Source organism: Arctopsyche grandis, chromosome 5 (assembly GCF_051622035.1).
Source record: "Arctopsyche grandis isolate Sample6627 chromosome 5, ASM5162203v2, whole genome shotgun sequence".
NCBI lineage: Eukaryota > Metazoa > Arthropoda > Insecta > Trichoptera > Hydropsychidae > Arctopsyche > Arctopsyche grandis.
This window is the reverse complement of record NC_135359.1, coordinates 31,471,172-31,488,044: the sequence shown is the minus strand read 5'-3', so window position 1 is coordinate 31,488,044 and position 16,873 is coordinate 31,471,172. Positions and strand designations below refer to the sequence as shown.

Genomic DNA, 16,873 nt, shown 5'->3' with positions numbered 1-16,873 from the left:
TTTGGATTTGATTTTTTATGTGTCCGATCGAGACCGTCTTGATTTGACGAGTCCAAATTGTCAGGTCATCGCGACGGCGTCGATTGTACACGTTTTCTAGTCTCGGGTGTGTATCGAAAAACCATTGAAATATGAACGAAATAAAAATCAAAAGATATTTTGAACGATCTGTACGCTTTTTATCACCAATATTGCCATTTTTGTATAGTGTGAAGTTTTTAAAACGAACATTCCGATACGAGATGTGTGTTTATGTGTGTGTGTGTGTGTGTGTGTGTGTGCACGTACGGTATAATTACACATAATTCTCCAATCATTGTCTGTATTGTTCAATTTATCTTATTATATTATGGTGTACATATTGAATCTTCCACGTAGCGTATGATTTTTCCTTTTGTATATTGAGTAGGGTATAAGAGGGTTAAAACGTGTGCGGCCGTATATCATCATATCAGGGAATGGATTAGTCGATGCGTGTTATATTTATATCTTCCCCGAGTGTATTATTCTTCACGATAGACTCTTGTGTAAGTGTTACAAATCCAGAGGCTACGATACTTAAACACAAAACAAACAAAAACTATGTATGTAGAGTATTATCTTTGATATTTGTAATTAAATAGAGTAATATGAAAAAAAGAATGATCTTTTTGTACTTTTATAGTGTATTTGGTGTCGCTTCCGCTTTGGTTTCTTGAAAAGTGTTTTTTGGAACTTGAAATATGTAATGAAGATAAATAAATAGCACTGCAATAAATGTACTCTATGCTTATTTATTTATTTTATTTTTATTTTTTGTCGGCTTTGTTTTTCGCTACATCATTAAACTATTATTATAATATATATATGTATTTTCAGATTCCTTTTAAAGCTGCTTTTTAACCCTTTGCCCGCGGCAATAAATATAGCGAACAAGCCCTGAACGCGGCGGCACCTTTTTCGCGAATTTGGCAATCGAGTTTTCGACCTTAAATACAGATTTTAATATTTACTCAAGTAACCAGATATGTTAATTAACACATAAAGTATTATTGTAAACAATAAAATACATAATATATCTCGTAGTTTTGGATTAATTGTCAAATAATCATTCTTCATAAATGTATGAAGACGTGACGTCACATAAACGAGGTTTCATAATGGATCCACAAAAAACTAATTTTTGACTGGTATATATTCATTTTAAGCAAATTGAATAGATGGCATTCATCTCAGTAATATATTCAACCAATTTTGAACCTTAAAACAGTTGAAATAGGCGCACATAAGGCTCAAAATCCCGTGCAAAGTTCAGAAATTCTATGGAAGACAGCCGCGCTACAAACTTGTCGCGCAAAGCTTCCATAGAAGACGGTCGCGGGCAAACGGTTAAAGATTATATACAAGCGTTTGGAGGCATTCATAACCGATATCTGGCATTCTATAATATAAATATAATATACTGCTATGTGCAGTTTTCAACCACCAGTCATAAACGATTTTTACTTTTCGGTTTCAGGTTATTTTAGATAACCACACAATTTTCATTTTATAATGTTAGATTTAAAAAATAATACACAAAATATTATATAAATAATGGTTTTATTTCTGTCTTATAGTATGAATATATCTTAAGTGAGCCCGCGACCTTCCGATGCGTTTCCTCCTAACTTAACGTGATATTTTACGGTCGTGTTGATAGGGAGATGACTAATTTATTTTTATTTTTAACATATTAGTCACAGTTACATTACACAGTACTCTAACGCGTCACTGTGACCAGGCACACAATCATAACACAAATAAAGGTATATAAAACATCCGTGCTCGATGATATTTATAATTGATAAAATCAACTACGGGCGTTGCTCCACAAATACTCAACCAGTTCAGCGCAGCTTACATTAAACAGGTCAATTTCACCAGCAACCTGGTTGATCAGATATGTCGCTCTAGATATTGGAGACGTTGCCAACATATTTGTGCGAGCCACAGGAGGAGAAAACAAAACACGTTCATCAGGTCCCTGAACTTACTAGGTGTATAAAACTGAAATTCTTTAAGAACATGGGGATTGTGTACTAACCCTTTTAATAGCTTGAAAAATGCTTTCCCAGAAACAAAACACGGCGTGACTCTAATGAGTTGAAGCCTAATGCCTCTAATAGGAAAGCACTAGGATATTATGGCCAAGGATAATGACCATACAATTTCATATAAAGATACCTGAGAAACTGTTTTTGGATTCTATCAATCTTCAACGAATGAATCATGTTGGTGAGACACTAGTCATATTTTGCGTACATGCACTCTGACGGACTTGGATAGTCCCCTTTTGCATATTTGATCGATCTTCATTGTTCACCAGTTCCCTGCCACGTCCAGCTTTATCTGCTATTGCTTTTGGCTACTGTTAAGATTGCCAGATACCGATTAGATATTCGATAAATCATTGATTCAATTATTGAATAATAAATAGTAATAAATAAATAAGTAAGTATTTGCATAGTGTATGTGTATTAATTACATACACAAAAAAATCAATTTGATAAGAAAGTATGAGATGGAGGAAACAACCGGTTTTAATCGGGTTTTAGTCGACTATAATCGGATTTAGTCGGTTTTAATCGACTATAATCGGATTTAGTCGGTTTTAATCGCGTTTTAGTCGACTATAATCGGATTTACTTGAATAAAATTGGAGTTTATTTGGATTTACTTCAATAAAATGAATTAAAATAAATCAATAAAAAATGTACATGTTGTGAGTTATATATTAGACTCAAATGCCTTTAATTGAAAGTACATACATACTGCTCATGTGTACGTATGTACATACAATAACTAATTAATAATAAGTTAATTTACACTTATTTACATTATGTATGTATATACAGTCAAAATAACACATTAAAAAAAGTATAAAGAAGTAGTTCATTGAACTGAACTGTGTGAGTAGTCTTTCTGTTAAGATCGTAATCTAAATATAACCACTTTTTTTCACTACGAGCTTTTCTTCTTGAGCTTTCTGACACTCTTCGACGATTTTCTTCGGCAAGAATCTCCTTATCGGTGGCGAGATCAAATTGGGATCTAAAGTTAAGAGATCCGTAGGACCCGTGATGTAACTGACGACGACGCCTACGACTACAGCCACCGAGGTACCCAAGGCTATATACAACAAATAAGACAATTTGTATAGAAAGAATACATCCTCTTCATTCACTCCAGCCATCTCTTCATCTCTGCAATAATTTAAAATCAATTTATTATTAACTCTTAATATAATATATACTTATATTTTGTATGATGTTGAATTGTACTAACTCCATTGACGAGTTGGTAAACTTTCGGAATAATTTGGTGTCAGAGCAAGTGTTCACCGGGTATATGTCGTGGTGTTTGTGGTTGATGTCTGTTAAGCTGGAGCCGATGGCTATCCACAACAGCAATATCATGCCCGTGAAAGCCCCCGTTAGTGCGCCCTTGGCATTTGTCTTGGGTATTAACATACCCATGAAGAATAGGGCAAAAACTGGTGCTCCGGTTACACCAGATATTACATAACTAGCCTGAAACAATTTATATTTTGGTACTGAGTATATACATGATTTCGAATGGACATATCTATGTACATATGTACGTAGTTATTACACTATGGAAACATTTCTTGTCTGTTATGTATGGTGTTTTGGGAAGGGTATTCATCCGGTGGTTCTAATCCATAGTGGAAAGAACTGAAAGTAATGAAGATAGGTAGGTTGAATCACGATGCGGTGCAAACGATCGACAAGCGCCAGACAGACTGAACCACAGATTAACGACACGTGTACCTTATGCATGCGCACTGCTCACACTTACACTAAGCGAAATCTACCCGAAGTCCTGACATACCTACCCTGTATACGTTCTGTGCTTCTGATACTTTAGTTCTGAATTTTGTCTTATTAAACTCGCCAGAAAAATCCAACTCAATTTTAATAATTACCATTTTAATAATTGCATCTGTGCACATCGAAAGGTTACTCGTCATCTGATGTGCAATCTATCATTCGTGAAGTCGAGAATTGCGTTTAAAGCAGTCATCCAGTTAATCTGTGGTTCAGTCTGTCTGGCGCTTGTCGATCGTTTGCACCAAACCCGTTGAATCAATGTAAGAATGTGGCTAAGTAATGTCCATTATTTATGATATTTTGTGTATTGGAACAGCTGATTGAAATTTGAATTATGTACACTGAACCTACATAGTTTGGTAAAGCCAAAAATATGATAAATGATGTGAGAAACAAAAACACGAGTAAGCTTTGATTGTATGCACGACATTAATTAATATATTTTGCATATATGTACATATGCTAGTTGAAGATTTGGGCAGCAAATAAATACAATATTGAAGTTATCAAATTGACAATTGTACGAAAACTTTAATCTCGAGGCTGCACGAAAGCGCCTGAAGATGCAATAACAATTAGATAAGGGTGGTTTCTAGATCTATCACAGTTGGAAAACATGGTGTTTTGAGTTCCATTGAATCGATCAAAAGCGATCTACCCACATTTCCCTAAAGCTCAAGAATATTCAAGTCACCATACGAGAGGTTGCCGGGTGAGTTGATCTAGATTGAAAATAATTTATTGGGAGTATTATCTGTAGCGCTTCAGATTTGGATATTTGTGAGTTCGCTTTCTAGCAGAGTTTGCCAATTTATCTGATTTCTTTGCCTGAATAAAAAGATCTTCGGTCAATGTGTTTTGCCAGTGATGACGTATGGATGTGAGACTTGGACATTGAACTTCAAGTCGCTACACAAAGTCCAATGTACTGAAAAAAGTATGGAACGTTGTACATATATTCGGCATAACGAGGAAAGACAGGAAACGGAATATGTGGGTGAGAAGTATGACAAGAGTAGTAGGTATAGTGAAGAGATTAAAATGGCAATAGTCGGGCCACATGGCTAGAAGAATGGACGAAAGGTGGACAAAATAAGTGCTAGAATGGTACCCGAGAGAATGCAAAAGGGTAAAAGGAAGACCGCAGGGAAGATGGGTAGAAGAAATTAGGAAAGTGTGTGGGGTGAGATGGATGATAGTTGCACAAAACAGAGACGAGTGGAAGCGTGTAGGAGAGGCCTTCATCCAGCAGTGGATGATGAGTGGCTGTAGATGATGAGGATGATGATCGGGGCCGCGCCTAGGAGTTCTGCCACCTGTGTGCAAACTTAAATCGGCCGCTCTTCAATTTTATCAGCATTTGTATAAATCATATGAATTCGGGGTGAAAATTTCGTTTGAATCCTAAAATTGACTGTTTTTAGGCTAGCAATCAGTCGCCAATATTCATTATTATTATAGTTATTTTTCTCAAGACTTGTTTTTTAGCTGACACAGAATATATATATTTTTCGACTCTCATTTCTTTCGGCGCCTTTATATTTCGGCCGCCTGTGTGCGTTGCTCATACTTGTACATGTGGTAGCCGCGGCCCTGATGATAATTGTTGAAACGGCTGGCTCGTCATCAAATTGGCAAAATCCATTCTACTCACATGTCACCATTATTTGAACATGATATCGAAATTTAAAATCTATAAATGTATGTACGTAGAAGTTTAATACCATATATAGTAAGTACATATGTATGTATGTCCCTCAGGAGCAACCCGATAGTGGTATTTTGTAAAAATGTAAAATTGGGTCCATCGGCTATGCCGCCCTTCCCAAATTGAAATAAATAAATAAAATATGTTCATATTGATTTAAGTTTAAGTTCATATATACATAGTTAAGTCTGCTACTTAAGGCCTTGCACTATGTTGATTAAGGATAATTTGGATTCTTCTGTATTCTGAGTGTTATGTAATGAGAACCATTAAATTTCATATTGTTACGTACACCGCCGAGTAAATGCAATCGGATTAGGCGAAGTAGCATCCCAGAGACTGTGTGACCGTTATAATTGGTTTCAAGGATTATCTCCAGACTAAGTGCAAGTAGGCTAAACAATGGCCACTGAATTGGCCGCTATTGGTACCTTCTCAGAAGTGACCGATAGCGTGGAACTGAGTGTCGTGGGAATACATATCCGGGTACATGTCTAAACAATAGGGAAGTAACCGGACGTCGAAGATGCCCTGAGCGACCTATCCTTTATAAGGCGGTACTTAGGCGATATCGAGACATTCTGGACGGAGCACTGGCAGTGCGTGTATCTCCTTAATCACCAATAAATGCTGCGAAACGACTTTGGCCTTTTACTTGGATCCTCCACCCACCCCTACGCAACAATATATTACATATTAAAGCCAAAGAATTCGACCCCTAAAGCCCTCAACATGAGGCCACCACCACCTCAACGAATACACTAATTATATTTCATGTAAGAAATTTTAGAATGCAAAATGCGGAATGCGAAATACGAATGCTTATGTACAAATCTCCAAAGTGTCGTTGGAAAATGAAACGAGTACCTACGTATGTACATATAGGCAATGTGAAAATTCAAACTTACAGAAAGGATTTTTCCTAATCTTTCTATGGCAAGTACCATGACGACGGAGAAAGTGCCTATCGCTACAACGATAACTTTCATTATAATGTGCGCCTTCTCTTCGGTAACACCTCTCCTTTTGATGTAATCTTCGTACAATGTGCCGGCTAAAGTGTTCAAAGTCGTCGACAGAGTGCTGAAAATGTAAAAATGTTACAATTAACTATGCGAGACTATGTTTTTTTTTTTTCTAGGCCCTGAACATGTACCTAAAGCCGCGTTTAGATTAGGCACGCACGGACGAACACGAACACACAAGGCGCGCACGGACGAACATGGACACACAAACCGTTCCATGAAGTTCTTCAGTTGTTCATTCTAATTTGGAACGTAGACTAATTTTCGAATTGAAGGACTATTTCCGACTTTTATTTAAAATTATTTCAAAAGTGTACGTTGAGGATTAACCCTTTGAGTGCTGACGTCTTTTCTGTCGAAAGCCCGCCACGCTGAAAATTTCGCCAACATTTCCACCTAGAAGTATTTAGAAATTCAATAGACAGCAGGTTTAAAAATTGTAGCTAACCCAAACAAACCCTAGATAACTACCGCCGAGGATTTCGAGTTTTGTGAAGGTGTGTTTAGACTCTCTAATATATCTTGCAACAATATAAAATAAACAAAATAAGTCTATTAATGAATGAATTTTTCCAAAACTAGTTCCATCTTCTTCATTGTTGTTAAAATGTAATGCTCACAATCTAAATGCCAAGCTACAATCTAAAATACTCAGCAGCTATAGGGATTTCCATCGAAAAAAATCTGCTATGGTTATAAATTCAGAAATTCCGGTGTAAACCAGTCTTTATAAACATTGACACGGATTACACGACCCATGTTCAATGCATTTTTTTTCAATGCTACCTGGAAAGGCTTAGCGGGTAGTATTCTTGTTTATTTTTTACATACTGAAAAAACAACGCCCGTCAGCGTTTTTCAGTTCCGTGAACTTGTTGGCAAAATGCCGATCGGTGTTGGTCAGCATTCAAAGGGTTAAGGTTTGTGATTTTTTTTAAACTTTCGCGTTATTATGTATGTATGACATGTAAATGAATAATAACCTGAGTGCGGCACTGAAGACGCCGGCGACGAAGAGTCCTGGCAAAGCGGGAATATATCCTGTCTTATCCAGCACGTAATACGGGAATATTTGATCTGCGCGCGAAACCAGCTGAAAACATATTGCACGAAATGAGAAATACGAAACGAGCCAAAATGGCGGATTGGGAAGGGGATGTGGCTCGTAGTGATTCAGCCAGACGGGGAAGTCGTACAAAAAGGAAAATTTTCGCTCAACAAAATATTAGATATCCTCGTAAATATACGAAATTGCAGGACCGACGTCCTGTAGGGTATTTTTTTGAGAATAAAATAAAAATAATCACTTTTATAGTATGTTGTACTTGGTACCTTTCTTTCGATGGGATCGCATCCGTAGTACGTGGCGTAAGCTAGTAGGCCTCCATATACGCTTATTCCGGTCAAAAATGATATTCCAAGCCAGTATATGATCAGAATCCTGGAAAAAATCAAGATCGTACATACTAAGCCAAGGAATTTGACCCTTAAAGCCCTCAACATGAGGCCACCAACCCCCCAATGAATACAGTCTAAAAGACCCTTTCGTTGGAGGACGAGACGGTTGTTCATGAATATCGCACAAGAACAACCGCACATCACTGTTCTAATAAAAAAAACCACACTGCAAATAACGAAGTACAAAATAAACAACAACGCATGGACACATAAAGCGCGCATGCGTTAGGAAACAATACCTGAAATGTGCCGTGCGAATGCACGCACACCTCAAGTAAACATACATGTATGCAGTGGCGGACTGGGACTGAAATCAGTGCATGCCAGGAGTCATAGGGGGCCCACCCAGGGTTAAAAAAAATTGTCCCTCTCCCCCCCCCCCCCATATAACATTTTCTTCTTTCCATCACGCTAAAAATCAACGGTAAAAAATAAATAAAATTTTTAAAAATGGGAATAAACAAATTTAGGTACAAGAAAAATAGATCCATAAATTACATTGTATATTTCGTTTTAACCCTTGTCCTAGGTAAGAGTGCAAAATTGAATATATTTTTTTTTAAATCTTTTTTATGTCGGAATAAAACTGGAAAATATTCTTTGCATACACCTTATTGAGTTATAAAATATGAAAAAAAAGCTTATTTTTGAAAAAAAAATTATGTAGAAAGCGAAAAAAGCGCCGCAGCCGAAAAATTTTTTCCAAAAATCCACATGGTCAACAAAAATCGAGCATCAAACTGAGTCACTAAAAAACTATCAATTAACTTAATTTCTACCGACTGTCTTTTCACTTTATCTATGTACATACATATGTACGTAATAACTAGAGGTAGGATAGCCAATGGGCCGCTCATTGTTCCATTGTTGTAAATCCTTTGTAAAAAAGGTTCGGCAAACCTTTAACAATGCATTTTCAACATTTGAACAATACGCGGCACCTTCTGGGTCCGGGCTTTAGTAATAACAATAGATAAAGTTTTGTGATCATGCGAAAATTCGAACTCAGAATCGATCACTGGTCACGTTTACATAATATAGAAAAATTTGTGCGGCTCTGTGTGTCTGAGTGTGTGTTTCTGTGTGCCCCCCTATGCTCCCCCCCTCTATCAATGCATAATATTTTCAATTAATGTTAATCGAAAATCGGGATTTTGGGGCCCGAAATATAGGGCCCCTATCCTATATTTCTATATACATGGATGTGTCTAGATTAGGAATAGATTTTATATTCTGAAACTGTTTAAAATTGTGTATTTAAATCTTACTATATCGTCGAAGTATATTCAAATGTTATTTTGAAAGTATGAAGTAAATTTAGATCGCTGGTTGATGATGAATCTTCCTATCAAAATTGTTTTAAGCAATTCAGTTTATATTATTCACGGAAATTTGTTTATTCCCATTTTTATTTCAGTAGGTAGTTGTTTCATAGGTATTGGTATAGATGTACATAATATTTAGGTTAGAAATGGGCCCGGCAAAAGGGCCCACGCAAATGTTGAAATTTACATTTCGAGCCTAATAAAAAAAGTTAACCGATCCTTGGGCTGTTAAAGCAGGTATTATTTGATTGTGTATATAAGTTAAACAATAAGGTTGTATTGTTAAGGATGATTTTTATATTAAAAAGGCTACAAATCAACCTATCATTTGTCACATGTCAACTAAAAACAAACATATGGAAAGTATGTAAGACACGTATTTTAAACATATCATTCTTTTAAAAGAACCACTGAACGGTCTATGGGTTCCTTGATATATTTATATTTGTAAACAGAAGTACTTCATGTTTCGTTGAATTTCCTAAATAAATAAACCGTAATAAGCTTTAAGAAGCTCCAGTCTGAAAGATACAAACATAACATGTTATTTACTCACTTTTGAGCATCTCTAATCGTCGGCACCGACATGAATCTTTGAACTGACCACTGTGCACAGCTCAAGCTGGAACCCCAAGAGAATAGAATACCGATAGTCACAGTCCAGAATGTATTCCTTTGAAATGGATTAGGATCCATGCTGCAAAATTAAACCCAAAATACAACAAAATGAAACCGTTTATAAATGGATTAAATACAAATTAGTTTGACTTACTTGAAAATATCCAATTTTCCGGCGTCGTAAGCTGTTTTCATGACGTGGGAAAATCCGCCGATGTTGTGAGTGCCAATTACGACTATTGCTATGCATGCCGATATTGTAATCACAGTTTGAATGAAATCGGTCCAAACTACGGCTTTCAATCCTCCCTGTAATTAAATTGGATTATATTTAAGGCCACGTGTCATGTGCAAATGCGAAAAGTTTTATACTAAGCTGTTCAAGTACATAGGCGCTTTCAAGTTTGGAATAATAAAACAGGCGGTTTTATATTTTATTAATATTTTGTTTATACATACTTTAAAACTGTTGTCTTTTTAAATTGTATTAAATTATAATTGTGTTTGCATTAGTTTTAAAAAAAATTAGCATTCATAAAACGGAGTGTCATGCATCGTGTTTTTGATATATTTTTCGACTTTGTAACGTATTTAACGATACATTTTTGCTTTTATATATAAATAAAAAATAGTACGTTATGAAAACAATGCATATTAATAATTTAGGATTAAAACAAATGAAAAAAATGACTTAATATGACAAAAAAAAAAACTAAAACGAAAGTACTAATTTATAAACTTCTAAGTGATTTTGGGTAGTAATTATGTATATTTTAAATACGTAAAAGGCAATTTTTTTTTAGAAAATCTTTTAAGTTTATATTTAAATACTTATTTTGTTTGTAAACTTACGAAGTTTTGAGCTAAAAATCATATCATTCTAAGAAAAACGTTAAATTTGCATAATACAAAGCTCTTATCTCAGAAAGTTTACGGAATGGTTAAATTTCAATATCATTTATAACTCAGTGAATAAATGAAAGCTTGGTCATTCAGGCATGATATTTAAAAAAAACTTTACATGTATGATTTAAGTAGAACATACATACATCGGAAAAGTCGGAAAAGCCGGAAGTGAGCCGTTATAATTGAAAGCGGCATAAATCCACTTTTCTTAACCCTTTGCCCGCGTCACCAATTTTAGCGAACATGCCCTGTACGCGGCTGCTTTTTTGCGGATTTTGTTATCGCATTTTCGACTATAAATATAGGTTGTAATATTTTATAAATTATTTTAGCCTATATTGAATTTTTTTTGACTACTGCCATCTATTGAATTTGGTAAAGTATACATTTAGTAATATTTTCAACCAAGTTGGAACTTCCAAGATATCTATGCGTGTCTCACGCGCTGAGGGCATGTTCGCTAGGACATGTATAGTAGTCGTACGCGGTGGATAGGTTAAAGACATATCTTGCTAAGCAATAAATATAATCTTTTGCGTTTGACAATATTTAAAAATACTAGTGGCCCGTAATACGTTTATTCTGCTTTTCCGAGATTCTGGACATGTCGAATAAAAATAAGTGATAACAATTTGTAAATTAATTCAAACAGAAATAGTGTTTTTGAAACTGGAAATTGGGCATCGGCTACTTTCAAATATAACCGCTTAAGTATATTTTTCTCGATACAAAACTATTAATTTGATTAGATCTTTTAGAACTGTATAATATCAATATGTAAATATAAAGAGGTGTTTAATAAATAAACACTTACAATCATCGTGTAGAAAACGCATACAGAAGTGATTCCAGTCGTTATCACATGCAAATTGATTCCAGTAACTGCAATACAAATCAACATCGTAAAAATAGCACATCTACACGTAGTATTTTTATCTATATTTCGTAAATAAAAACTGGTATACGTTAATTACCTTGACTCAACGAGATTGACGGTATGTATATCACAGCAGGTAGAAACATCAAACACTGTATCGTATAAAGACAAGAGGCTATAGACCTCGTGGTTCTGCTGTATCTCATCTCCAAATACTGCAATGTTGATTCAAGTGATTAAAATTGGGTTTCACAATAACATACCGCGACGCGTGGGTAATATTATTCGAAGTAGATTCGAAAGCCGGTTAGAATAAATATTAATAATATTGAAAATACCTCATAGACACTGGTGATATTCAAATTGTACAAGACGGGCAGGAACAGGAGGCTGACCAAACCGCAAGCGATGAGCAAAGATGGAATCATCAAACTGTATATAGCCGTGTCAGTGTATACTTCAGACGGCACACCGATCAAGGTAATTCCTGATATACTACTGCAAATTTAAATATTATTAAAATATACACTCTTTGTTTGCCGAGACATTTTTTTTTATTAAATTTTATATACCAGGAAGGCCTTACAGGTAAGTCCCAATGCGCCTTTCTGGCCAATTACAAACAATACAGCATTTTTAATTTACAAGTCGCTGAATTACGAGACACTGAAAACTCGCAAATTAACGAGACATCTATGAATTGTACATAAATTTTATTGTACATTAATCGTACTCAAATAGTGGTGACATAGTAGGTAGGAAGGATTTTTAGCCAATTTTTACATACCTCCTTTACGTTTCACATGGCTTTCGTGTTAGTGGTCATTTTTATATCTTATCCGATCGTTTTCATACTTTGCCAAATTGCTCATTTTGGTCATCAATACACGTTAATGTATCGTCCGCCATTACGTTGGAGATAAAATATCGTATACAACGCGTTTTAAAAACGGGGCCCGTAAACCTTCCTGACGTTTAATAAGCGTTCGTCCCGTGTCTTCCAACCTGTTCGCCTTGATATGGCCATATAAGATTTTAATTGATTAAACGCCTATATTTTATAAAATTTGCTCTATAGGTTCTCGTTATCTCTAACATTTAAATATTTATAGTTTTAACTCTCATATGTATATATATAAATTTCAAATTTGGCGTATAGCTTCATGTAATATAATACACGATATATATTGATTTTTGGCCAAATATGTCAAATCTGACATTTCAATGTATATCTCCTCAGTCGGTTTTATCTGTGAGATAAGTATTCAATAAGAATTTATGTTGTATCTAATTGTTAATATGATTTACAATAAGCTTACATACATTTAGTTTTTTACAATAAGCTTAATTAATCGGAAACCGTTTCAACAATGAAATCAGAGAAAATGGGCAAACTCTGATAGGAAACGATCGACCACAAACATCCAGGTCTGACCAGCAGCAATACAGATATTCTTTTCAATCGAGGTAAGCTCATGGGATCGAACCCGGTGCCTCTCGACGCTTAGGGCCGGGCCACACCGTGCAACTTTGTCGGCCGACTAGTTGCGCGACACGAAAAAATGTATGGAAATGTGTGCGACAAACAAGTTGACGGGTGTGGCATGTCCCATCTACCTACATGCATTGGTCTGGTCGCCCTCAACCAAGTCGCTCGCAAGTCGCACGGTGCGGCCTGGCCCTTAGCGGAAGCTTAACGACCGAGCTATGCTGCTGGAATTTTGAAGTACCCCATCGATAGGATAATTTTTTTCTCCCAATCTTAATACAAAAATTTTCTGATGGTTATGTGACCTTCTCTACGTGCTTAATGTATACCCGGTCGACCCCCTACGATGTCTCTTCACAAACTCCGGACACTAAGGACGAAATCGCACAGCGTGGGATGTGGGACGTGGTTTTTTTAGATAGTTTTAAACATATAGAAAAAATGTGGCGTACATGTTACCGTCTTTTCAAAACGAAGCATTCGAGCTGTTTCGTTGAAATTGTATAGTAGTGTTTATCCTTGCTTGACAAGTTCTCCCATATTTGAAAACATATAGGAGAACTTGTTGATACACAGCTATCGATCACTGTCAAGCAAGGATAAGATTTTACCGAAAATGATCCAAAGGGTCATTTTGGTATATATAACTGTCTGACTGTGACTATAAAATTTCAACGAAACAGCTCGAATTTTTCGTTTTGAAAAGACAGTACCATGTAAAATGTGCATTATTTCTAAATGTTCATACATATATTGAAGAAGATGATTGACAAAGGCGCTTAAACAATCACTACGGAGACCACATTCAACAGGTACATTGTCACAATGTTTTATAATGATATGCAACTTTTAATAATACTAGTGAAGGTAGGGGGTTGTACCTATATTTAACCCACGAAGGTAATTTACCGATTTTCATATAAAGATTTTGGGGAAAATATATGGGTGTATAATTTTGTTATACCTAGCAACCAAGGAAAATCCGACAGGTAGTACTTTCATTGTTTTCCCTCCCAGAAGGTATTCTTTGGCTGTTTTCTGTTTGCTTCCAAAGCATCCGAAATATATTCCGACCAGTGTGGAGATCATAATCATCATGGCGAATACAACGTAGTCGGATAAGTCGAATTCGACCACTTTTTCGGTGATTCCTTCGGTGACGTTCTCCATGTTTGTCTCGTTCATTTCGATGGTTATAATCTGTGTGGTAAAACGAACGACAATAAGACTGGTAAAATTGTTATTTCATTCCGTTGCATGAATAGTGTGTTTGAATAAGATTTAAAAATTTGGGCATTAGTCGTAAAATGACTTATCGTAATTAGAAAGATAGTAGCTAGCAATGGAGGCGTAGATAAAAATTAAGGTTTTTTTTAAAGTTACGTAATTTCTGATGAAATATTTTATTTTATTTCAAAATTCAGGCTTATCTAAATGAGGCTATCAATTATGCAATTGAACGGAAATAACAATAAGAAATAGTATTACTGATAATAAAGAATTTGAAATGGCAATGGGTGGGTCGTAGCTAGTGGAACAAACGATAAATGGACACAAGAAGTGCTCGAATAGTACCCGAGAGAATGTGAAAAGGTGCGAAGAAAGGCATAGGGGAGATGTGTGGATGAAATCAGAAAAAAATGTGAATGAGATGAATGAGAGTTGCTCAAAAAAGAGACGAATGAAGGCGTTTTGGAGAGGCCTTCATCCAGCAGTGGATGGCGAATGGCTGATGATACCTTATAAACCATTTATCGATAAAACGGTATTGAAAATGTTTTCTCAGCCATTAAATTTACTTTAAATATATGTAGGTGTTTCTGTTTGATGATTATTTTCATATTTTCCTATTTATATTTTGATAGTTTTTGTTTCAGCGTAAATGTATCAATAGTTGACTGTAACTTTTCAAATATTGGGTTATATAATATGAAAAAAATCATCTTAGCGATGATTTTTAGGTTGTTCATTACTTTATAAATTTGTTTTTTAACTTTTAATTCAATAACAATTTATAATTACTTACATAATTCTAGGAAGGGTAAACTTTTGAAAAACCTTTATATTTATGAGCCGTAATATTTGAATGTGGCGGAAGTCCTATTTTCAGTTCCAAAAACACTATTCTTGTCATCAGTTATTTTAATTCGATATGTCCAGAATATTTGGAAAGCAGAATAAACGTATTACAGGCCACCAGTATTTTTAAATATTGTTAAACGCAAAACATTATATTTAATGTTTTGCGAAATGTTTGTCGAAATGAAGAAAAGTGGACTTACGGTACTTTCAAATATAACGGCTCATATGTATGTAAATTATTTCTATGCAAAATTGAGCTTTTTATTTAATTTATGTATATTATTATTCGATCTACATAGTTCGTTTAATTTATATATAAATTATTTCGTTTTTTTTATATTCATTAAAAACAAAAATAACTTTTTATAAAAAGATTTCTTTTTGAAAATTTGATATCGCGATCAGTAGGAAATTTGAGCTGTTTAAAAATATCAAAAGTATGAAAAATATGAAAAAAAATCTATGGAACTTTATGTTATAATGATTTTTTCATGAATTTTCAAACTTTTTTTTTAAACGGGTAAATTTAAAATGATTTATTGACGGGCAAAAATAAGTATCAGAAATTCGATTATTAAAAAGTTGTATCTGAAATTAATGAAATGAGCATCAAATCAATGCGAGTTTGCTTTATTGCGTTTCCATTATATGTAGGTGAAAAAAAAAGCGATTAAAAAACAGATACTGTTTTATATTACTTGTCCACTGAGGTACACGTGGAATTTAAGTAATTCGAAACGCTTGAAGAGCTTGGAATAAATTTTTAATGAAATCTAGTTAAAAATTCTCGTATTTTTCACGGAGCGGTCGAAAAGAGCTCTCGGGCATACTTTGTTTTTCGCGCCGAACGAACGCAAAAACCTCAAAGTGAAAAATTTAAAAAAATTAAAATATCATCAAGCGACATTGCTGCAGCACTCACCCAGTGGCCAAACAGTGAAAAAATGAACGAAAACTATTAAATTTGGAATGCGAGCATGTTCGCCGTACCGAAATCGTGTATTGCTTAACGAGCTGCCATTAAGACGGGTTCGCTTTTATCGCTCCAATTATTATTACTAGAGAGTAATTTGACGAAATTTTCACATCTGAAACGACGGCTCGGCGGGCTGTGCTAAATCTTCCAGGACCACCTCGAGACTAAATTAATTTCAGAGACACGTCTCTAGACCAGAGGCTTGACACGAGCAAACAAATATCAAAGAGAGATAAGCGAGCTCAAATAGTAATGATGGCGAATTTACTTTGGTTTTAATTTTATTTTTCGAGTCGGGAGCGACAGGCGCTTGTGATTTATTAGCTCTACACTCACCGTTCGACGTAACTTTGTGTGCCGTGTATAAGATATTGTTTTCTGGGAAAAAATCGTTCGTTTCGGCCTCGTTTCTGTGTGCTGAAAATGCACCAAATCAGCACATGTGCCGCGGTGCAAAACAAAACGCGCGAATTTTCTCCGCAATGCGCATTGCTATATTATACACCTGGACATTGATTTGTACTGTAGAATAATATG

General features: G+C 35.2%; 1 protein-coding gene across 2 annotated transcripts; it reads right to left on the bottom strand.

Annotated features, from left to right (window-relative positions):
- Positions 1 to 1,565: 1,565 nt before the first annotated feature.
- Positions 1,566 to 16,524, bottom strand: LOC143912439 (sodium-coupled monocarboxylate transporter 1-like). Of its 2 annotated transcripts, none has more exons than XM_077431724.1 (12): positions 16,351 to 16,524; positions 14,243 to 14,478; positions 12,128 to 12,287; positions 11,887 to 12,004; positions 11,727 to 11,794; positions 10,161 to 10,315; positions 9,945 to 10,085; positions 7,938 to 8,046; positions 7,589 to 7,698; positions 6,489 to 6,663; positions 3,307 to 3,551; positions 1,566 to 3,224 (listed from the first exon to the last, which is right to left on the bottom strand). In XM_077431724.1, the coding sequence occupies exons 2-12, from the start codon at positions 14,461 to 14,463 to the stop codon at positions 2,960 to 2,962; spliced, it is 1,767 nt and encodes a 588-aa protein (XP_077287850.1). In that variant the 5' UTR covers positions 14,464 to 14,478; positions 16,351 to 16,524; the 3' UTR covers positions 1,566 to 2,959. The 2 variants fall into 2 exon arrangements, with proteins under 2 accessions (XP_077287850.1, XP_077287851.1); XM_077431725.1 differs by having other exon boundaries at positions 1,567 to 3,224; positions 16,283 to 16,502.
- Between the last annotated feature and the right edge of the window lie 349 nt (positions 16,525 to 16,873).

Bases quoted from the DNA above. Each gene is read 5' to 3' on its own strand.
- LOC143912439 (XM_077431724.1), bottom strand. From the start codon at position 14,463: ATGAACGAGACAAACATGGAGAACGTCACCGAAGGAATCACCGAAAAA. The intron at 10,316-11,726 runs GTAAGTGTTTAT...ATTTAATTACAG, and splicing joins GCGTTTTCTACACGATGATT to GGAGGATTGAAAGCCGTAGT. The intron at 8,047-9,944 runs GTGAGTAAATAA...GATTTTTTCCAG, and splicing joins ACGATTAGAGATGCTCAAAA to GATTCTGATCATATACTGGC.